Source organism: Taudactylus pleione, unplaced genomic scaffold, assembly GCF_031769625.1.
Source record: "Taudactylus pleione unplaced genomic scaffold, aTauple2 ptg001061l, whole genome shotgun sequence".
Taxonomy (NCBI): Eukaryota; Metazoa; Chordata; class Amphibia; order Anura; family Myobatrachidae; genus Taudactylus; species Taudactylus pleione.
In genome coordinates this window covers 1,115,738-1,139,333 of record NW_028285462.1, presented here as the reverse complement: position 1 = coordinate 1,139,333, position 23,596 = coordinate 1,115,738, and the positions used below count along the sequence as shown (strand labels likewise).

Below are 23,596 nucleotides of genomic sequence, written 5' to 3'. Positions count from 1 at the left end.
TAATCCTAACCCCTAACCATACCCTACTAACCCTAAGCCCTAACCCTTCCCCTAACCCTTCCCCTAACCCCTACCCCTAAACCCTAACCCAAACCCTACCCTAACCTTACCATAAACCCCTAACAGCAATCCTAACCCCTAACCCTAACTTAAAACTATAACCCTAACCGTAAACCCTAACCCTAACCCAAACCCTAAACCTAACCCCTAATCCCTATCCCTAACCCACTAATGCTTACCCTACCCCTAACCCTATCCCTGACCATAACCCAAACCCTCACACTTAACCCCTAACCCCAACCCTAAACCCAAACCCTAAACCGTAATCCTAACCCCTAATCCTTACCCTAACCCCCTAAACCCTAACCCCTAACCAGTTGCCTAGCAACCTTTGCCATGGCAAACAGTTGCCTAGCAACCATCACCATGGAAGCCCTAGCTCTAAACCTAACCAGTTGCCTAGCAACCATCGCCATGGAAGCCCTAACCCTAACCTAGCCACTAACCTAAACCCTAACCCCTAACCCTACCCCAAACCCTAACTCAAACCCTAAACCCTAAACCCCTAACCCTAAATCCTAACCCTACACTAACCCTAACCCCTAACGCTAATCCTAATCCATAACCCTGACCCTAACCCACTAACCCTAACCCACTAACTCTGACCCTAACCTAACCCTAAATGCTAACCCTTACCCCTAAACCCTAACCCTAACCCTAACCTAAACCCTGACGCTAACCCAACCCCTAACCCTAACCCCAAACCATAACCCAAACCCCCTAACCACTAACCCAAACCCTAAACCTAACCCCCTAACCCTAACCCCTAATCCAACCGTAACCCTACACTACCCCTAACCCTACCCCCTAACCCTACCCCCTAACCCTAACCCTACCCTAACCCTTACAATCCCTAACCCCTAATGCAATCCCTAACCCCTAACCTAATCCCTAAACCCTAATCCAAGACTAACTCTAACCCCTAGCCCTAACCCCTAACCCCTAGTCCTAAACCCTAACCCTACCCAAACCCTAACCCCTAACCCCCTAACCCATTGACCCTAACCCCGTTACCCTACTAACCCAAACCCTGACATCAATACCCTAACCCTACTAACCCTAACCCTACTAACCCAAACCCTGACATCAATACCCTAACCCTAATGCTAACCCTAATGATAAAACTGATCCTTTCCCTAACCCTACCAACCCTAACCCTAACCTTACTAACCCTAAACCCCACCTCTACTAACCCCAACCCCTAACCCTAACCCTGATTCCCATCCCTACCCCTACTAACCCCAACTAGCCAGATCCACATAAAATACACTGAAACAAGCCAGATCCACATAAAATACACTGAAACAAGCCAGATGCACATAAAACATGTTTTAAAAACCACATCCACATAAAATACATATTGAAATCCAGAACCCACATAAAATACATTGAGAAAGCCAGATCCACATAAAATACATTTTAAAAACAAAATCCACATAAAATACACTGACAAAGCCACTTCAGCATAAAATACACTGCAACAAGCCACTTCCACATAAAATATAATAAAAAAAACCACAGCTCTTACCTTGCTGTATTGTCAAGTCTAGGAGGGTTCCTCAGGTCATCACAGTATTCTGACTTCATAGTAGCGCACGCACACACTCTCCGTGGAGGTAACGGTTGAAGTGAAAAAAAGCCAGAGCAATACAAAAAACATTGAAAAAGCCACATTTTCATAAAATACACTAAAACAAGCCAGATCCACATACAATATACTGAAACAAGCCAGATGCACATAAAACGCGTTTCGAAAACCACATCCACATTAAATACTGTACATATTGAAATCCAGAACCCACATAAAATACATTGAGAAAGCAAGATTTACACAATACACACAGCTCCTCCATGTGTCACTCCAGCCCCCTCCCTTGCCATTACAACCCACATTCATGTGTTATTGCAGGCCCCCCCATGACACTGCAGCAGCCCCTAATGTGTCACTCCAGCCACCCCTCCCCCCATTGGAATTACCTCAACAGCTCCACTTTTCCCCCAAAAGCATGAAAGCAGGCATCATCCCGCCAGCTCTCAGGCTTCCCCACACTGGCTCTCAGGAAGTAGTGCCCTTTATGCAGTGCCCCCTAAAGAAGTGCCTCTTATGCAGTGCCCCCAGCCCAGTACTTACATGACCACACTGGCTCCCGCTGCCGCTGTCACTGACTGGATCTAACTAGATCCAGCAGGCGCACAGGGCAGGCTCCTAACATGGGAGTACTGTGGACACTGGAAACGCTGGCCTCTGATCACTTCAGACATCAGCGTTCACAATTCATGTGGGGGGAGACACATCTCAAGATCAAAAGAGCCACATGCAATTCAAGAGCCGGAGGTTGGCTACCCCTGCCCTACCCTAACTCCTTGATCATAACCCGGACAGCACAGACGGTGTAATAGTTAGCGTTACTGCTTCACAGCACTGAGGTCGTTGGTTCGATACCCACTACGGCCCTAACTGTGTGGAGTTTGTATATTCTCCCTGTGCTTGCGTGGGTTTCCTCCGGGTACTCCGGTGTCCTCCCACACTCCAAAAATATACTGGTAGGTTAATTGGCTCCTAGCAAAATTACCCCTAGTGTGTATATGTGTGTGTGTGTGTGTGATACGGAATATAGAGTGTAAGCTCCACTGGGGCAGGGACTGATGTGAATGGCCAAATATTCTCTGTAAAGCGCTGCGGAATGTGTGCGCTATATAAATAACTGGTAATAAATATTAAATAAATAACCCCTAACACTACACCTAACCCTACCTTAACCCAACCCTAACTGATAAATGTATACCTAACTCCTCACCCTTACTCTAACCATAACCTTAACCCTAATCTCTATTTGTAACCCCTAACCCTAGACTAACCCTATAGACTATCCCTAACCCTAACCCAAAGCCTAACTCTAACCCTAACCCAAACCCCTAACCCTAATTTATATCGTAAACCCCTAACCCTAGACTAACCCTACCCTAACCGATTAATGCCCTAAACCTAACCGTAACCAAAACCCCTAACCCTATCCCCTTACCCTCACCCTTAACCCTATTCCCTAATTCATATACTGTATCTATCCCTTAAACCTAGCCTCTAATCCTAATCCCTAACCCCTAACCCAAACCTTAACCCCTAACCCTAATCTTAAAACTCTAACCCTAACCGTAAACCTAACCCTAAACCTAACCCCTAACCCACTATCACAAACCCGATCCCTGCCCCTAACCCAAACCCTTACCCTCTCCCTCAACCCTATTCCCTAATTCTTAATTCTATCCCTTGAACCTAGCCTCTAATCCTAACCCATAAACATACCCTGCTAACTCTAACCCTTCCCCTAACCTAACCTTAACACTAACCCCTAACAGCAATCCTAACCCCTAAACCTAACTTTAAAAGTCTAACCCTAACCGTAAACCCTTACCCAAACCCTAAACCGAACCCCTAATCCCACTAACCCTAACCCTTCCCCAAACCCTTAACCCCCTAACCCCAACCCTAATCATAACCCCCTAAACCCTAACCAGTTTCCTAGTGACCTTTGCCATTGCAAACAGTTGCCTAGCAACCATCGCCATGGCAGCTCTAACCCTAACCTAAACCCTAATCCTACCCCAAACCCTAACCCCTAATCTCTATCACTAACCCTAGACTAACCCATTAATGCCCTAAACCTAACCCTAACCAAAACCCCTAACCCTATCCCCTTACCCTCACCCTTATTCCCCAATTCATAATTCTTTTCCCTAAAACCTAGCCCCTAACCCTAACTCTATCCTAACCCTAACACTACCCTAACCCTACCCTAACCCTAAACCTAAACCATGATACTAACCCAAACCCTTACACTAACCCCTAAGCCCACCCCTAACCTACCCATAACCCTACCCTAACACCTACTCCTCATTCTAACCACTAACCTAACCTTAACCCAAGCCCCTAACACTAACCCTAACCTACCCCTACCATAACTCTAACCCTAACTAACCCTACCCTTAAGCCAAACCCCTAACCCAAGCCCTAACTCTAATCTATCCCTAAACCCTAACCTAATCCCAACCCGCCCCTAACCGCTAATACTAACCTACCCCTAACCCTACTACTGACCCCAACCTTACCCTAACCCAAACCCTAACCCCTGCTAGACTAACCCAAACCCTAACCCCTAACTCTAGACTGCATGTGTGTATACAAATGAGCACACAATTCTGTGAATTAGCAGCTCCAGTTTTGTGAGTGTCAGCAATCTCACTCTGTGAGAGTGCAGAATCTGCAGTTAACCACAGGATGTGATGGCATACCATATCTGTATTGCACAAGGAACACGTTCATTTAGACGTCAGCCTTAATGATCGGAATTTCATTGCTTTTTTTAGTTTCAGTGGCAGAAATTCAGTAGGTTTTGTGAAATTTCAGATTATGGGACGTGTGCAACCATAAGGTTTTTTGTCTATGGAATATGATAGATAGATAGATAGATAGATAGATAAAATGAGTATGTACAGCATATAAAATATTGTGAAGCACTCTGGCTGGAAGGAGCACAGACACCGGCAGATTTACATGGTAGAGTGGTCTTTATTTTCTCACAACAGTTTACAATAGACAAGTTGTTGGTATCTTCACGAACACCACTGCCAAAGGTTCCTGCTTAGCAGGGGCTCCCTAACACTAGCTTTCACGAGTCTATCGCCAGGCCACTTGCCAGCATCAGGAGCACTGGTGACTTCCAGCTAAATAGGGAAGTCACTTCCTGGAGCAGCTGAGGCAAAGCCCATCCCTGCTCCAAAGAAAACCTGGATTCAGGACTATACCCAGGTTGTAAGCAGAAACAACGGGTTCTTCCAGGTCCCGGGCACCTTTTAACTCCTTGAACTGTGGCAGCTGAGTCTCTCTGCCACAATATGTAATTACAAAAACGTACATACCTGTCCCTCGTTCCGTCCCACCCAGCTAGCAGATTTTTTTAAAACTATAAAAAAAAAAATTTTAAATGGCCAAAAATGTTGTTTTTATTATCATTCTATGTAATTAATAGCTGTTTAAACATGATTATATATTTTGTTAAAAAAATATATATATTGAATCAGGTTTAAATAGCTATTGTTAACATAATTTGCTAAAAAAAAAAGAAATCAACAATTTTGGGGACTTTTTTGAAAAATATTAGCCTAAGTGGTTAAATATTTATGCTAAACGCCGGTATGCATGCGATCAATGGGGGGATGCACTGCATCCAAAATGTGATGCTTGATGCATCCAGTTTTATTACATTCACCATAACAGGTGGAATTGGAGTCTGTATCTTGCTGTTACCAAGTCATAGTTTATAGTGACCTCTGACTAAAGCTCAGATTACTTTGTTTTCCCATATTTTGCGGATCTGATTTCTTCACTGCTACTTGGACTTGAATTACTGATACATCAGAGGAGCTAACAAACGCTCCCTGACACTGCGAATAAAAATTTGTAGAGAGCGACTACAGTAATGTACCTTGATGCATGCGCAGATCGCCGATAATCGCTCAAATGCAAAAACATTGGCATAGCGCACACCTCTGAATCAGGCCCAATAAGAGAAACTACTATATAGCCTTAGGGTAATACAAATACCAGAATTGGGCAGTTTTTTGTGCTGTAAAATCATCAAAATCTATTTGGGCTTTAGAGTACCAAGAATTTCCATTTTTTCATTTAACATTAATCTAATAGCTTTAGTGTAAAAAAAGCTTATCTCATTTGCAAATTAAATGCTGTGGTCAATTGTATTTTACTTATGTTTATTGAGTTTCTGGTAATTTTTAGACTTGTTCTTAATTTTACACTTTCACAGATTTTCTACCAATTTATCCCAGCTTCTTCATAATGAACAACAATGCTATAACACAATATAGTTATTTACAATGAACTTTACATAAGTTAAATGTTTTAAAAACAGTGATAAATACTGATTTCGCATATATGGTCTCAAACAAGTGGATAAAGAGAACGATGTAACAGAATTTAACTTCTATCTCCTCAGCTACTAATTTTGGTTAGCATTTTGTTGATAGCTTGTTTAACATGCGTTGTAGAACTTCTTCTTCTGGTCTTTCCTTGAACCATTTTTCTTCTTCTTACTTCACGACACAGCTCATAAAAGGCCTCTGTGATGTTCCCTTCCCCAGTGCACGCAGAGCACTCGTAGAATGCACAGGCCATTTCTGTGGCTAGTTTTCCTCCTTCCTCAGTACTAACTTGCCGGGAGTGACCTAGGTCTGCTTTGTTTCCCACCAGTATAAAATTTACATTTTTAGGTTTTTTTATTTCATCTAGTAAGTTCTTAAAGGCGATAACATCTTCAAAGCTTCCTCGGTCAGTGATATCATAGACAATAATAAAACCTTCTCCCCAGCGTATGTGACCATCTCTTTGCAATGGGTCTTCCTAAAACAAGAAAGAAAGATGAAAATAAATATCTTTTAGTAGTTTCATAAAAGTCAAAATATGCTGTACATTAAAGAGTAAATACCATTGAAAACATAATATTTAAATAGTTGCCCACTTTGGACAATCCCTCCTTAAGCTGGGTAACATACTAAATGACGTGTGTACCCATCGATGCGACCGACCGCCAATGGGCTGACATATGGGGTGGCCGGTACACATTAGGCGAACCGGTGCCCGACTGCCCGATATGTCGGCCCCTGCCGCATCCCACTGAATGGGGTCGTCAGCCACATCGTCAAGCTGAGCTGCAGATAGGGCTGACCTAACGACGCGGCTGACGACCCCATGGGAGCAGACAATGCAAGATATAGTGGGTACACACTTAACTATTTGCCATTCCGATCCTTCAGAATCAGGCAAATCGTTAAAAAAATTCCTTTTGACATACATGCCCATCACATATAGCAACTTGAAAAGCAGCAGAAGCCGCTCCCTCTCCCATCCATCCTCTGCAGCTGAGTGCCGGCTCCTGAATCTGGCCACAATTCTACACAAGATCTTCCATGGAGTGCTAATGAAGACATGTAATACGTTTGCTTTCCCTGCAGCATCACTGGGAAAATGAGTTGGTTTAGTAATGACCATTTTAGTTTACATTAATAGGAAGTTATGCTTTATGGCATGTACCGGTATAAAAGGGTTTTTCCTTTCTGCAATAAAATTGTTTAGCATCCTTTTAAAAGAGATTTATTTAAATGTATTATACCATTTTGAACAACCCATCCTTAGATAAATATGCCTCCATATATGGGACATAGTACAAGGGGTGACTGAAAAGTAACTGCCTGTTTTTCTGTCCTATAGGTAGACATGGCAACTCTATGTTGGTTATTGTGAAGTTCATATATCAATGTGTCTGAACCTGCGGTTGGACTGCAGTAGTCTTCTTTGTTTGGTCACAGCAAGTGGAAGATCTTTGTACATTTTGTCATGGCGGATGAGGAAGACACGTCTGTGAGATTATGTCAGAGATGTGTGATTGAATTTTGTGTTAAACTTGGAAAATATGAGATATAGTCCAAAGGGTTCCACAGGATACCTTGGGGTATAGGCAATGGCGGCAGACATCGGGCACCTCAGAGTTAAGTTTTCAGCCTCCCAGGATGCACTGGGGTCCCTCTCCTATACCCCGCCTCCGAGCCAAGGCATCTCAGTTACGTAACAAGCCGGAGGAGGAGAAGAAAGAGAGAGAAGAAAGTCTAGAACACACAAGAATCACATTCTCACCAGAAGGAGACGGAAAAACTGGTGACAGGGCGGGAGTCCTGTGGAACCCTATGGACTTTGTAGAAATAGAGATAACAAGGGTAAGTTCTTACCATATCTCATATTTTCTCCTTCAGGGTCCATAGGGTATCCACAGGAGACCTTGGGGATGTCCCAAAACAGTATCCTTTAAGGGTGGGGACGCTCCTGTGCAGAAAGGAGAATCCGCCGCCCGAAGGAAGCATCCTGAGAGGCGAAGGTATCAAATGCATAATACCTCACAAAGGTATGGACAGAAGACCACGTGGCTGCCTTGCAAAGCTGAACAGCAGAGGCACCACGGTGAGCTGCCCATGAAGGACCCACAGACCGAGTAGAATGAGCTTTAACAGAGGATGGTACAGGAAGGTCCTCATGAATGTAAGCCTCAGAAATCGCCATGCGAATCCACTCTGACAAAGTTTGCTTAGTGGCAGGCCAACCCTTCTTACGGAAACCATAGAGGACAAACATAAATCCTTAGAGCACGTACCACATCCAAGGAGGCCTCACCAGCTGAGAGGTCTGGGGAATTAAAGGCTGGCACTACAATTTCCTCATTAATATGGAAACTAGATACCTCCTTAGGTAGGAAACCAGGGCGAGTGTCACTATGAAAAATCAGAAAGGGAGGGCGACATGAGAGAGCCCACAAATCTGATACCCTTCTTGCTGAAGCAATGGCCAGAAGAAACACAGTCTTAGCTGTAAGCCATCTGAAATCCATTGAGCCCAGTGGTTCAAATGGTGGTACTTGGAGAGCCCTTAGGGCCACAGCCAAATCCCAAGGAGCCACTGGTGGAACAAAGGGAGGCTGAATGTGAAGTACACCTTGCATAAAGGTGTGGACATCAGAAAGAGTAGCAATCCTACACTGAAACTACACTGACAGGGCAGAAACTTGCACCTTCAGGGAAGCAAGGTGAAGACCATGATCTAAGCCCGCCTGTAGGAAAGCCAAAACCCTGGATAACATAAACACCTGAGGATCATAGCCGCTAGGGCGACACCATTCAAAGAAAGTATGCCACACTCTGTGGTAAATTCTTGCAGAAGCAGGCTTCCGAGCTCTGAGCATGGTGTTAACTACAGAGCTGAAAAACCCCTGGACCTTAATAGGGCTGTCTCAACAGCCACACCATCAAAGACAGACGACCCAGGTCCGGGTAATGGCAAGGACCTTGAGACAACAGGTCCGGACGTTGAGGCAACAGCATCGGAGTGTCCATGGATAGACTCCGAAAATCTGAGTACCAGTGACGTCTGGGCCACGCTGGAGCTATCAACAGGAGCCTACCTCCTTCTTGCTTGAATTTTCGAATCACTTGAGGGGGAATGGAGAACGGAGGTAAGAGGTACGCAAACCGGAAGGTCCACCGGACCAACAGAGCATCTACCAGAAGAGCCTCTGTGTCTCTTGTTCTTGACCCGTACACAGGCAGCTTGTTGTTGTGTCGGGAGGCCATGAGGTCTATCTCTGGAAGGCCCCACTTGTCCACCAGGAGTTGAAACACCTCTTGGTGAAGAGACCAATCTCCTGGATGCATGTCTTGATGACTGCGAAAGTCTGCTTCCCAGTTGAAGACTCCTGGTATGAACACTGCCGAGATGGCAAGGAGATTGCCCTGCGCCCAAGCCAGAATGCGGGACATCTCTGTCAGTGCCGCCTGACTTCGGGTTCCTCCTTGGCGGTTTATGTAAGCCTCCGTGGTGGCATTGTCCGACTGTACCTGCACGGGTTTTCGGTGGAGAACATGTCTTGTCTGCTGGAGAGCTGAATAGTGCCCGAAGTTCCAAGATGTTTATTGGAAGCACAGATTCTGCTGGCGTCCACCTTCCCTGGAAGAAGTGTGGACCTGTTAGTGTTCCCCAGCCTCGGAGAATGGCATCCATTGTCAGAAGGACCCATTTCGCAACCCAAAAGGGGCGCCCCCTGTTCAGGTGAGCCGTCTGTAGCCACCAGGCCAGAGACAGACATACCTCCGGGGAAAGCACTATTGTCTGTGTCTTTATACGATGGGGCAACCCATTCCATCTGGAGATAATCAATTTCTGCAGAGGTCTGGAGTGAAACTGGGCATATTTCACCATGTCAAACATCGATACCATGGAGCCCAGTAACCTCATCGCTGAGTGAACAGATACTCGGCGACTCTGAAGGCAACTGCGAACCTTTGCCTGTAATGCAGAGATCATTTCCTCCGTCACAAAGATCCTCTGTTGTAAAATCCCTGACAGTCAGAAGTGAAAGTACAGTCAGACAGTGCTAGCATATAGTCACACACAATGCAGAAATAAATCACCTGCACTACAAGCACTATGATCAACTACGCAGACACAGAGCCTGGTAGGAAACAGTCCTGCATACGCTGATCTTATCGAGGGAGAGGTATGCGGGTGACCCGGACCGCGATGCCACCTGTATCAAACTCCAGCAGCGTTTGCCACTTCTTAAAAATGGCCGTCGAGGAGCTGAGAGGGGGCGGGCTCAGGGGAGGAGTGCTGACACAGCCCGCCAGACCACTGTGGAAAGGCACTGTGCAGCGGGGGAGGCGCCGGCTGTGAGACAGGAAAGGCGCGCATCCATGGCATGCTATTAACCCCTGGGACACTGGAGCATTTCCACACTGCTGCAGCCCGCTGTCCCTGGTGGCCTACTGGAAAGCGCAGGATCAGTACCTGACTCCACGCACAGCCTGTCCTCAGGGAGCCCCCTGCCTGAGGACAATAACGACTGTGAATCGGCGGGCACCCTCCGCGGGACCACGCCGCTTACCTGAACCCCCATGAATCCGGCCACAGTCAGGGATATTCCGGGGTCACCGCTACCTGGGACCCCAGACACCCACCAGCATCCCCGGATCAGTACAGGCGTCTGGGATGACTGTATGTGCTGTCCAGCTCATCTTGTGCAGCAAAAGTTGCCTTGAAATAACTTCAGGGGCTGTTTAACAGCCCCCCTCTGAAATGGTGATCCGAGTCAGGCACCTACGAAACGGAGATGCCTTGGCTCGGGGGCGGGGTATAGGAGAGGGACCCCAGTGCATCCTGGGCGGCTGAAAACGTAACTCTGAGGTGCCCGATGTCTGCCGCCATCGCCCTCCTGTGGATACCCTATGGACCCTGAAGTAGAAAAAGTAGAATTGAAACTCATGAAATGTTGCGGCAGATTCAATTAGCCATGCTGCAGTATTTCGGTGGTGGAAGCAGGGCCGGCAACAGAAATCTCAGGGCCCAGTACACTGATGTACCTGGGGGGCCCACCTTCTCACCACTACCCCCGATCCCGCACCCTTTATAATGATCTTTGAGAGTGACCCATGAAAGAATCATCTTCTTTAGCTAGAGCTAATTTTTCTTTGAAGAACTACAAAGATGGAAAGGCTAGTGCATGCTGGGAACTCTGCAAACAATTAGCCATTATGTAATGAAACACGAAAATGTCACACAAGCTCTGTTTTTGAACATTGTGTTGTAGTCTCAAAGCAGAAACCAAACTATAGCATTGCCACTATTGTTATAAGGTTACATAACAGCAAGCTATCATTTAAGAATAAACTGTAATTCCATGGTTTCTACTTTTATAATATTTGTGCCGAAACACCTCCACAAATTCATGAGATTTCATTATTTCCTGGATGTAAAACCAGTATGCATTTTCACTGAAAATATCCATTTTATCCTTCCCAAGGACAACTGTTCCTGACAATATCTTCAATAGAAAGCATTGATTCCTGCGTGGGAGGAGAGACAACATCTCTGACCAAAAACAGTAGTGATGGGAAACAGCACATTATTCCTGATACAAATGACACGTGCAGGATCCAAATGTACCTGCTGGGAGTCTGGAGGCCTCCTGATGTGTGATCCAGGGAACCAGAAATTTTATTGAAGGAATGAGACTATAGTTCAGTGACCTACAGATGTGTCCTTATGCATCTTTGCTGCAGTCGAGCTAAAGCCCCCTCAGCATGCCAGGTCCTGTGAAACACTGCTAGGTCCGGTCATCTTTTTTGCGTCTTTTTTGGCCAAAAATGTATCTAAGTTGCAATACAATGCGACTGTGCTGATTAACTTGTATTTCCGCATATATAGGCTGCGGGAGGGGAAGGTTAGGGTTAGGCTGCGTTGGCGGTTAGCTTTAGGCTATTTGCTATTTGCGTCAGGGTTAAGGAATGTGCCTTATGATCTTATATCTGTAGCATCTCTGCTGCAGGAGGAGAGGGTTAGGCTGCAAGAGGGGAGGGTTAGGGTTAGACTGCAGGAGGAGGGTTAGGGTTAGGCTGCAGGAGGAGAGGGTTAGGGTTAGGCTGCAGGAGGAGATTGTTAGGGTTAGGCTGCAGGAGGGTAAGGTTAGGGTTAGGCTGCGGGAGGGGAGGGTTAGGGTTAGACTGCAGGAGGAGATGGTTAGGGTTAAACTGCAGGAGGAGATGGTTAGGGTTAGGCTGTAGGAGGGTAAGGTTAGGATTAGGCTGCGGGAGGGGAGGGTTAGGCTACAGGAGGAGATGGTTAGGGTTAGGCTGCAGGAGGGTAAGGTTAGGGTTAGGCTGTGGGAGGGTTAGGCTGCAGGAGGAGATGGTTAGGGTTAGGCTGTAGGAGGGTAAGGTTAGGGTTAGGCTGTGGGAGGGGAGGGTTAGGCTGCAGGAGGAGATGGTTAGGGTTAGGCTGCAGGAGGGTAAGGTTAGGGTTAGGCTGTGCGAGGGGAGGGTTAAGGTTAGGCTGCAGGAGGGGAGGGCTATGCTGCAGCTGTAGAGGATTAGAGTTAGGCTACGGGAGGGGAAGGTTAGGGTTAGGGTTAGGCTGCAGGAGGAGAGGTTTAGGCTGCGAGAGGGGAAGGTTAGGGTTAGGCTGCAGGAGGAGAGGCTTAGTCTGCAGGAGGAGAGGATTAGGGTTAGGATGCAGGAGGGGAGAGTTAGGCTGCGGCGGGGAAGGTTAGGGTTAGGCTGCGTTGGCAGTTAGCTTTAGGCTACAGGAAGAGGGTTTAGGGTTAGGCTGCAAGAGGGGAAGGTTAGAGTTAGACTGCAGGAGGAGAGGGTTAGGGTTAGGCAGCAAGAGTGGAGGTTAGGTTTAGGCTGCAGGAGGAGAGGGTTAGGCTGCAAGAGGGGAAGGTTAAGGTTAGACTGCAGGAGGAGAGGGTTAGACTGCAAGAGGGGAAGGTTAGGGTTAGGCTGCAGGAGGAGAGGGTTAGGCTGCGTGAGGGGAAGGTTAGGGTTACGATGCAGGAGGGGAGGGTTAGACTGCGGGATGGGAAGGTAAGGGTTATCCTGCATTGGCGGTTAGCTTTAGGCTATTTTCTATATGCGTCAGAATTAAGGAATGTGCCTTATGATCTTATATCTGTAGCATCTCTGCTGCAGAAGGAGAGGGTTAGGCTGCGGGAGGGGAGGGTTAGGGTTAGGCTGCAGGTGGAGATGGTTAGGGTTAGGCTGCAGGAGGGGAGGGTTAGGGTTAGGCTGCAGGAGGGTAAGGTTAGGGTTAGGCTGCGGGAGGGGAGGGTTAGGCTGCGGGAGGGGAGGGTTAGGGTTATGCTGCAGCTGGAGAGGATTACAGTTAGGCTGCGGGAGGGGAGGGTTAGGGTTAGGCTGCAGGAGGGGAGGGTTATGCTGCAGCTGGAGAGGATTACAGTTAGGCTGCGGGAGGGGAAGGTTAGGCTGCAGGAGGAGAGGATGAGTGAGTTAGGGAAAGGTGAGTTAGGGATAGGGAAAGGGTTAGAATACTTACCTGCATGCTTTGAGATTTACACTATCGGAATGACGCTGCCGTGATTCTGGCCGCTGGCATTATCTGCACCAGGATTGCGTACCCAACCCTTAAGAAATGATCCTAAATATATCAGGGTAACTGGAAAGAGCAATATCCACAAGCAAAATAAAGAAAAGATCATAGAAAAAGTATCTCCAATTTCTATTTGCGTCAGGATTAAGGAATGTGCCTTATGATCTTTTATCTGTAGTATCTCTGCCATAAAATGAAGGGTTTCTGGCAAAGGGTCCACAAACTCACCCCCTCCCAAAAATTTTTCTCTTCTGCATTAATCTTAATAATATGAACCTAACACTAGGACTTACAGCTAATCATTCCCACTACCACACTCCATAAAATAATAAAACAGGAGAAATAATGCAGCAACTGTTAGAGAATACTCCCGGCCTCCCGGAATTCCCAATCCCCCTGCACTTTCCCCTCCAGGATCTGCCGAGGGAGACGTCAATAGACAAATTACATGGGCCATGTAGTTCTTTTAGTAATAAAGGAAAGATGAGAAATCCTTTACCTGACCAGCGGTGTCCAGTAATTCCATGGCCACCATTTCATCATCAATAGTTGTCTGATGCCGATATGTAGATTCTAAAGAAAAAGGGTTAGAAAAAAATGCAATTTCATATATCTGTATATGAGAACTGTCCAGCGAGCCTATATGGAGAAGAGGTATCGACTGTGAGCCCGATTCAGATTTGGGAATAGAGGGCCTGATTCACTACGGATTGCCGCTGTGATCGCGGCTGCAATTACGCACGCAGTCTGGTTGCGATGATGTGCTAATCCATTGCAATCGCTATCCGATTGCAGAACTACATAAGGACGCCCACCTTACCTTACAACAGTGGTTCCCAAACTGGGTGTCGTAACCCTGGGGTTCCTCAGGGCACTTGCAGGGGTGCCTTGGGTTGGTGGTCCAGCACCAGATAAAATGATTTTTAGTCAGTGTAATATAATAGACAAAAGCGGTGCTAATGGCTGCCATTCCAACCACATGTGGATAAAAAGAACCACAGCCCTGTCAACCACCACGTAAAGATTATCTGTTACCAGATTTTCATTTCAACCAATCAACTGGACAGAAAATCTTTACGTGTGTACCCAGCTTAAGGCTGAATCTTTTTAATAAGAAACTTTTTACCCCAGGGGTGCCATGGAAAAAATGCTGATACTCAAGGGCACCGTGATTCGAAAATGTTTGAGAACCACTGCCTTACACACATCCGTAATGTTTAGCAAGACTGCAAAACCATCGGTAACATCGGTACCATCGCAGCCTCACGCACACTTTCACAAGCTCTGACCTTACTCAGAAATTACTAACCTCATGGCACGCAGTGAGTACACAAGCTGCGTATGGCATCTCAGTGGAAAATGTATGCACGCCCCTGCAACGGCGTTCGAACGCACTGGCATGCCTGCGTTTCGCCGACCACCTCCCGTCACCACTCACAAACACCACTTCCTGTCAATCACTCAGCGATGGGTCTGCGCAGTCTCTGCGATTGCAGCGCCAATCGCAGTGGCTTGTTCGCGCATGGGCACAGCGATGCATACGCATGCGCAGATCGCAACAATTGGTCAATTGCGTGCGTAATAGCAGTTGCGATCCGAAAAGAATCAGGCCCGGAGTAAGATATAGCAATTATCTCTGTACCTGGTCAAACCACGTTGCAATGCAAGGGGGCAAATACATAAATTTTTTTGGATGTGGGGTACATACTGGCTGCTTTGGCATGTAGCCCACAAATGCTGGACAGCTTTATTCTTACACTGCAATTTAGATTTTAGATTGGACTCGGCCCTCCCAAATCTAATCCCTGTGCACGTTACATCTACTCCCCCCCATACTGTGCACGTTACATCTACTCCCCCCCATTCTGTGCACGTTACATCTGCCCCCCCCATTCTGTGCACATCACATCTGCCCCCCCATTCTGTGCACGTTACATCTGCCCCCCCATTCTGTGCACGTTACATCTACTCCCCCCCATTCTGTGCACATTACATCTGCCCCCCCATACTGTGCACGTTACATCTGCCCCCCCATACTGTGCACGTTACATCTGCCCCCCCATACTGTGCACGTTACATCTACTCCCACCCATTCTGTGCATATTACATCTGCCCCCCCATTCTGTGCACGTTACATCTGCCCCCCATTCTGTGCACGTTACATCTGCCCCCCCCATTCTGTGCACGTTACATCTGCCCCCCATTCTGTGCACGTTACATCTGCCCCCCCATTCTGTGCATATTACATCTGCCACCCCATTCGGTGCACGTTACATCTGCCCCCCCATACTGTGCACGTTACATCTGCCCCCCCATACTGTGCACGTTACATCTACTCCCACCCATTCTGTGCATATTACATCTGCCCCCCCATTCTGTGCACGTTACATCTGCCCCCCATTCTGTGCACGTTACATCTGCCCCCCCATTCTGTGCACGTTACATCTGCCCCCCATTCTGTGCACGTTACATCTGCCCCCCCATTCTGTGCATATTACATCTGCCACCCCATTCGGTGCACGTTACATCTGCCCCCCCATTCGGTGCACGTTACATCTGCCCCCCATTCTGTGCACGTTAAATCTGCCCCCCCATTCTGTGCACGTTACATCTGCCCCCCCATACTGTGCATGTTACATCTGCCCCCCCATTCGGTGCACATTACATCTGCCCCCCCATACTGTGCATGTTACATCTGCCCCCCCATTCTGTGCACGTTACATCTGCCCCCCATTCTGTGCACGTTACATCTGCCCCCCCATTCTGTGCATGTTACATCTGCCCCCCCATTCGGTGCACATTACATCTGCCCCCCCATACTGTGCATGTTACATCTGCCCCCCCATTCTGTGCACGTTACATCTGCCCCCCATTCTGTGCACGTTACATCTGCCCCCCATTCTGTGCACGTTACATCTGCCCCCCCATTCTGTGCACGTTACATCTGCCCCCCCATTCTGTGCACATTACATCTGCCCCCCCATTCGGTGCACGTTACATCTGCCCCCTCATACTGTGCATGTTACATCTGCCCCCCCATTCTGTGCACGTTACATCTGCCCCCCCCATACTGTGCAGCAGGGTGTTACCCAGGGGCACAGTTACTTGCTCTATCTCACTCTACGCCCTGTCTCTCCTATCCCTAATATTGTGCATGGGAGAGGTGCTACCTTCTACCATTTACTAATGATGTAAGAAACAAAGGAAAGGAGGGGTAGTAATATGGTGCAGAAGAACACTGCATCAAGGTCAAATTATACCTTTTAATGATACATTCATACATTTGTATAATACAGAAATCTCTAAATAAAGTGAAATATTAAAATACAATAGAAGCAAGTAAAGCCGGGTACACACTATATGATGTGTCGCATATCATCCACATCAGGCAGTGTATACCCGCTATGTCGCTGATGATGCGTTGTTTAATGTGTACCCAGCGTAAGAAAGATAAGAGTGATTAACGTTCCTGAGATTTCTATGCTGAATTCAGAAATAATATATGTATGGAAGGGATTATTGGGATGCATTGTATTAATGTGAGGACGGGGAAATGTTCAGTCTCCAGCGCCAACCCGACCGTTAAGCACCGATGTACTTGGTAAGATGTGCCAGCCCTGGGTGCCAGACGGCGGGAGAAAATTACCAGGCAGAGTGCCCAGCAAAAAGGCCCTGAGGGGAACATTCGATTCAGAGGAATACATTTCACAGCGAGCACCAAAAATCCTGTTTTCTCTCACATTCACTCGTGGAGTGACCAGCTACCATCTAACCACAAACACAATGAAGTGGTGGAATGTGGGGAAAATATGAACCGAGGATAAGGTGTCTGTGTCATGCCACCAAAGAGGTGCTCACTGTTCCCAAGATGTATGCCTGACAAATAATAAGTGTGATTCATTTTGTACCTGATTGTTTTGTTGATTGCCAAGCTTTTTTGTGTGCATTATACAAGATTACAATACAGTCTTCCACAAGATACATCTCTAAGGCCCGAACCACATCAAGGCGGGATGTCATCTTTGCTGTCCAAGCCAAATCCTAGTGCAACACAAGAATTACAATGGCTTGATTTAAATTAAATCTGGACAATACATTTGGCTGAAAAGAGTCCAGTACTCAGCACACCCTTGCCCTGGCTGGATAGATAGTTATCAAAAGTGACACCTTCCAGGTGAGGTACTTAAAGTCCACAGAACCAAACTGCTGAGAGAGTACTTTTTGTAATGCAGAAAGAACCAACTTAAGGTTCCAATGGTCCTGGCACAAACAGCACACTGGAAGGAACATTTGAACTTCCAAAATGGAAGCCAATTTCTTTTGACAGAAACATGGACAGAGCCAAAATCTGCACCTTTATTTTCAATCCATTTTCAGTTTCTATCTTGCAAGAATGAACAGTGGTTGAGCCAATTTAAACGTTGAGGTGTGTGCTTTCTTCTATTTGCCCCAAGAGATGTATATCTGCCAAATTCTGTGAATATTTGAAAGATAACCTATAGGTTTCCTTATCCTGATCCTCATTTGGATGACCCAATCAGAAAACCCCTAAACCAGGGGGATCATCAACTTAGCTAAGTCTGAAAGGAAAGGTACTTAATTCAGAACATCTTCCCATAAGACAGTCTCTATGAAGGTTCCACAAGGTATGCAGATGCCAACCCAGCCAATACAGAGTCTGGGACCCCCTCTACCTTAACTATCTTAAAGACATGGGTGATCATAAGAATCAGTGTAAACAGATACTTCAGATGGTACTGCCAAGAAGCCATCATGGTGTCCACAAAGGCTGCCTTGGGTTCCTTGGCACTTGCCGTGTACATCTGGACCTTGTAATTCAACCAAGAGGATATCAGGTCCACCTCTGGCATGCCCCACTGTTCTACTGACTGAACACCCATGGATATAGAGACCACATCCTGGGATGACCAGCAAGCAATAACTGACTTCCCATTTCTAAACCTGAGATGAAGTCCCGTTGATATCGTCGGAACGTGCCTGTCTGGCCAGCAAAAAATCTTGGTAATTTCTGTAATCGCCAAAGCGATTTTGGTATCCCTCTTGGTGGTTTATGTATGACACATCTGTGGCATTGTCGGACTGGATCCGAAGTGGTCTGCCCTGAAGGAATGGCTGAACTTCGAGCAAGGCACTGCTCTTAGCATGATCACACTTATGGGAAAATGTGGTTTGTCCTGAGACCAAAGTTCCTGCCAGCGAAGAACCAGCATCACTGCTTCCCAACACAGGAGACTGGCTCTCAGCATCACAATAGTCCAGTCCTTCCCTCTCCCGAAAAGGATTCAGTCCTGGCTAAAGTGATGTCTGTTCAGCCACCACAGAAAGGGGCAAAGTGTTTCCAAAGACACCCTAAAGAACTGGCTTGCCAGACGAGGATACGCTCATGACAACTGGGCTAGAATCGGAATCTAATGGTTCCGTGAATGGAAGCATTCAATGGAACTTAATCAAAGCAAGGCACCATCCTCCCTAGCAAAGGTATGCACTAAAGAAATTACACCCATGTGCAAGCGAGTGTTACAAGTTCAGGTCACGACTTGTCTCCCTCGGGTAGTTTACCTTCTCATGACACTTTTGTTCCGGGTCCCTCAGTTGCTAGGCGAGGTCACGTGTTATCTACAGCACGGTGTGATTGGTTTTTCCTCCTATTTGTGCACACTGGCCTTTTGCCGCCTCACCGACTATAGCATTCCTGTAGGTTCTCTCGGCTCAGCTGCATGGTCAGCATTCTGTATCACCTCGTGGTAGTATATTCTGGTACTCCAGCGGAATTACCTTGCTACCGGCTCTCAGACTCTCCAGCGGCTCCCTAGCTGCACCAGCAGCTTCCGTGCTGCCACCGGCTCTCAGCCTCTCCAGCGGCTCCCTAGTTTTACCTGCAGCTTCAGTGCTGCCACCGCCTCGCAAAGCCGCAGTACACTAATTAGTACACAAACTTGTATACCAGCTCTCAAAGCCGCAATACACTAATTGGTACACAAACTAGTACACAGACTTGTGTACCGGCACTCAAAGCCGCAGTATACTAATTTGTACACAAACTTGTGTACCGGCTCTCAAAGCCACACCAGTGGCTCTCAAAGCAGCATCTAAAGTACACTCACTTGTGTACCAGCTCACTAGCCACACCATCGGCTCTCAAAGCCGCATCATTTGGGTACCAACCTCTGCCACCAGCTCCAGCCGCACCATCGGCACCCAAACTAGTCCCAGGAATTTGAGATGCTGTGATAAGACTAAGGCCCTCATTCAGAGGCGGTCGCAAGAAGAGATCGCTCTCTCTGAATGAGGGCGGCCCCTTCCTTTTTTTTAGTGCGGCCTCCTGGTCGCTAGCTAAGCTGTGGGTTACCACCCACAGCTTAGCGACCAACCAGGGTGATGGTCGCGATGGTGAACACCATCGCGACCACCGGGGCTTGCGATGAGACCTTAAGGTTGGGTCTCGGCAACCGCAAGCCCCATTGAGCTTCCTGCTCTAATCGAGCAGGAAGCTCCCCACTGACATCACTGATGATGTCAGTGTGGCCGCCCACAAAACGGTAGGCGTTCCTTAAGGAACGCCTCCGGTTTTGAAACCACACCCCTGACCTGCCTACAAAACGACAGCCGCCCCTTTTGTAGAGAGCTCCGGAGCAAGAGAGTTTCTCTTTCGCTCCGGGGCTTGCGCAGAGGTTCATTTATCACACAGTCATGTGCCTCCAAAGTAATTCTCAAGGGACTGGAAAAGCAGGAGAGACTTCAGTTTTTCAGCAGAGTAACACCCTTTTGACTGCAAAAGCACCTCCATCACTGCCAAAACCTTGGTAAAGATCTGGGGATCCATCGTCAGTCCAAAAGGAAGGGCCTTTACCTAGAAATGCTGCAATGCCCACTGCAAACTTGAGCAGGTGTGCCCTTCACAATTTGGGACTTGCAAGTAAAAGTCCACAGCACTGACCACTGAATATAAGGACTCCATACAGGATGTGAGGACACACCAGTGTACAACCAGAAATTACAGCTTTAGAATTAGGCGTTAAGACAAATGGCTTCGGAACTAGGAACATGTTACTGCCAAGGTATCTGCTATGATGATGTCTAGTTCAGCCCAAAAAGGATAGAACCAACAAAAGGGTAACACCTCCAAAGTCCTTATTAGATTCTGTGTCCGCCAAAAGCCAAAGAGTGCATCTGGCTGCCTCAGCCAAAGGAGAGATCCAAGTCAAGCCAATGGCTGCATACATAAGTACATCGCACATATAGGCCACGACATCCATGCTGTGGTCCACCTACGAAAGCAGATCCAATTGTAAAGATCTTGATTGAAACCCGATACTGGTCATGCCAAGTGAATTAATGCAAATTATCTTACCATTTTATTTTATGCACATATTTAATACTATAAGAATGTCTGAACGTTTTTTTAACTCTGATGAAAGTTTTGAGTTATAAGGGTTGAAAAATCCACAAATTGTGGCACTTGTGAGCATACACAAAGCTAATGTTTTCAGGCCAAAATTGAGATATTGAAAAAATATGGTTTTGAACAGAACAGGCTTTATTTTGGTAAACCACATAATTAGGTTTAAGAAAGTCAACATTTCACAGTCATAGACTCAAACACTTACATATAAACAAAAGAGATATTTTAACATTTTCTAAATATTTGTGTTTATTCCTTTATGTTTAAAAGTTTGTCCATACCACATTTCAAGTTGGAATCTCAATGTGATGTTATATTTTTAGTAATTTTTGTTTATTGTAGCATCAAAACTTCTGATTTTGCACTATATTGCAGCCAAAGATCAAAAAATTATAAAAAACATATTTTAATTTTTTGAGGCTTGTTATGTTTTTTAATCTTGTCAATGTTTTTTTTCGCTCATAAATTGGTTTCATCAACTATTTCATACATTGCACCAGTACACCAAGACAGGCAGGTTCTGCCATTCAGGACTTTTCCTTCCAATACATATGCAGACCCATGGTTTGACAAGCTGAAATATTTGACAAGCTACACAGAGGCCATCTGATTTCATAGAGCCCTGAGGCAATTTTGCACCTAGAACATGTGTAGCAGAGCAACTAGTCCACACCAGCCTTTGATCTGGAGGGGTGTATTTTTCAGACATGTACAAAGAAGTAGAGGAAAGAAATATATTCCAATAAACAGGAGAACACAATCAGGGATAAAGAAAGTGGACTCCCAAACTGACACAGTAACCCACAGCACCCCAAGACAGGGAAACTGTCCCAGGAAGACTTTACATGACCACAGGCTAGCAATACCACTATGCGTGGCTATAATGGGGGCCAGACTGCAGTGTAATAACCCCAAGATCCTTTCCCCCAGTAACCAGAAGTGTCTAACAGCAGATGCAAGAGCAGAAGGAGACTGCAAGCCCCAACTCAATCACAGTCAAGAGAGACGGGGTTGCCAAAAAGTTTTAGCCACATCTGCCAGAGATACAGCCAGTACACCCACAACTTGGCGCAGCATCCCAGAGGCACACAATCACTAAAACACAGATGACTGGGCAACCTCCCTGGTAGCAAGGGACCTAAGGTGCAGGAGCAGTGGATGTGGCACAGAGGGTTCCTATCTGCCCCCTCCAGCAGAGTTCCACACAGAACATCAAAGTACATTAAAACAAAATAAAGACTAGAAAGGCAGATGTAGCTGTAATTCAAGGTGGCGCCTTTATTCTACCGCAGAAAATAAAACTGAAATCCGAATGGCCCTTAAGGGGAGGACTCAAGCAAAAACGTTAGTTTGTATTTCTTGCCTGCTCCTGGTTTGGCGCCCTCTATGCTTGAAATGTGTCCAAATCTACATGAGGCCCTAAAAATATATTTGATGAAAATAGAAATAAGCAGATGTTACATTTATTGTGTGTTACAAGAGAAAGACATTTTGTCACTAGTTTATCCCTACAATGTATAGAAGTTTTTATAAAATACCTAACTGTACCCCAAAACTTAGTTTGCCTCAAACACCCTCCCCTTCCCCACTACATTCTAAAGGGGAATTCAATTAGCCCTGTTAATTTAATGGGGGATGGGGGGGTGAAGAAGGGTGGAAACCTCTGGTTTTAACGACTTGGGCAAATCAATCACTTTTTCACCAGAGACTCTTTTTAACACCTGTTAAATGAAAGTGATAACGGTGTTAATACATAGAATTCGTGAAAAGTTCACAAACAGACGCAGCAAAATAGTTTTAGCACACGCTAAAAGGCTATTTATCAGGGATTTCTGATCAGACCCAAAACAAATCACCGTGCGGATGTAAATTCCCCCCTAAGTCTGCTTAGTAATATCCACATCAAAACTAGTAACACACATTATTATGTTTATTGCATTACTTATATTAGATAAACCCTAAAGGAAAATAAGATCTAATTGTTATTATATGACTTGAAAGCTATAACAATCTGAACGTTACAGGTTCCTGCAAAAACAGACTTCATATTTTGTATAAACATTAATATAAATTACTTTTTATGGTAACAGTAAAGTGTAGAAACTTACCTAAGGTGGGATCATACTCCCAAATGAATCTTTTGGTTAGAAATCTGACCACAAGAGCTGAAAATAGAATAGCAATTATAAATGTATGTGATTATGAAGTTACAGTATGTATCCTAATAATGGGATGTAGTCAAAATGAATACAATCAAAGGTCTACGCCGAAATGTCGACTGTCAATGACAATGTTGTCAAAATGTTGATAACCAAAAGGTGGACAGTCAAAATATAGAGTTAAAATGTAGACAGTCATAATGTTGACATTTAAAATAATAAATAATGGTGACCAGTAATGTAGAAATATACAAGACAGTGGGCGGGATGCATGACGCATACATTGCGACCTTCGTTACGTCAGTATGCATGAAAGAATGCACAAAGGACAGCTTTCTCGGTATAAGAGCGGCCCTTTGCGAATGAGGGACTTCCAGGTCTCTGAACAATATATAGATGAATGTAGGAAAGCCCAGGGAGTAAGCTGCGTCACACCTCTTCTGCATTTCCTTGTCT

At 46.0% G+C, this 23,596-nt stretch overlaps 1 protein-coding gene across 3 annotated transcripts in view; it reads right to left on the bottom strand.

The window, feature by feature from the left end:
- Positions 1-4,629: 4,629 nt before the first annotated feature.
- The window catches only part of RERG (RAS like estrogen regulated growth inhibitor), a 143,662-nt gene continuing 124,695 nt past the window's right edge, over positions 4,630-23,596 (bottom strand). For all 3 annotated transcript variants that reach the window (XM_088461539.1, XM_088461538.1, XM_088461540.1), the window contains exons 3-5: positions 23,090-23,146; positions 14,058-14,131; positions 4,630-6,475 (exon numbers count right to left, since the gene is read on the bottom strand). In XM_088461539.1, coding sequence (XP_088317665.1) covers positions 6,068-6,475; positions 14,058-14,131; positions 23,090-23,146 — 539 coding nt within the window. In that variant the 3' untranslated portion in view covers positions 4,630-6,067. The remainder of the gene's footprint in view (positions 6,476-14,057; positions 14,132-23,089; positions 23,147-23,596) is intronic.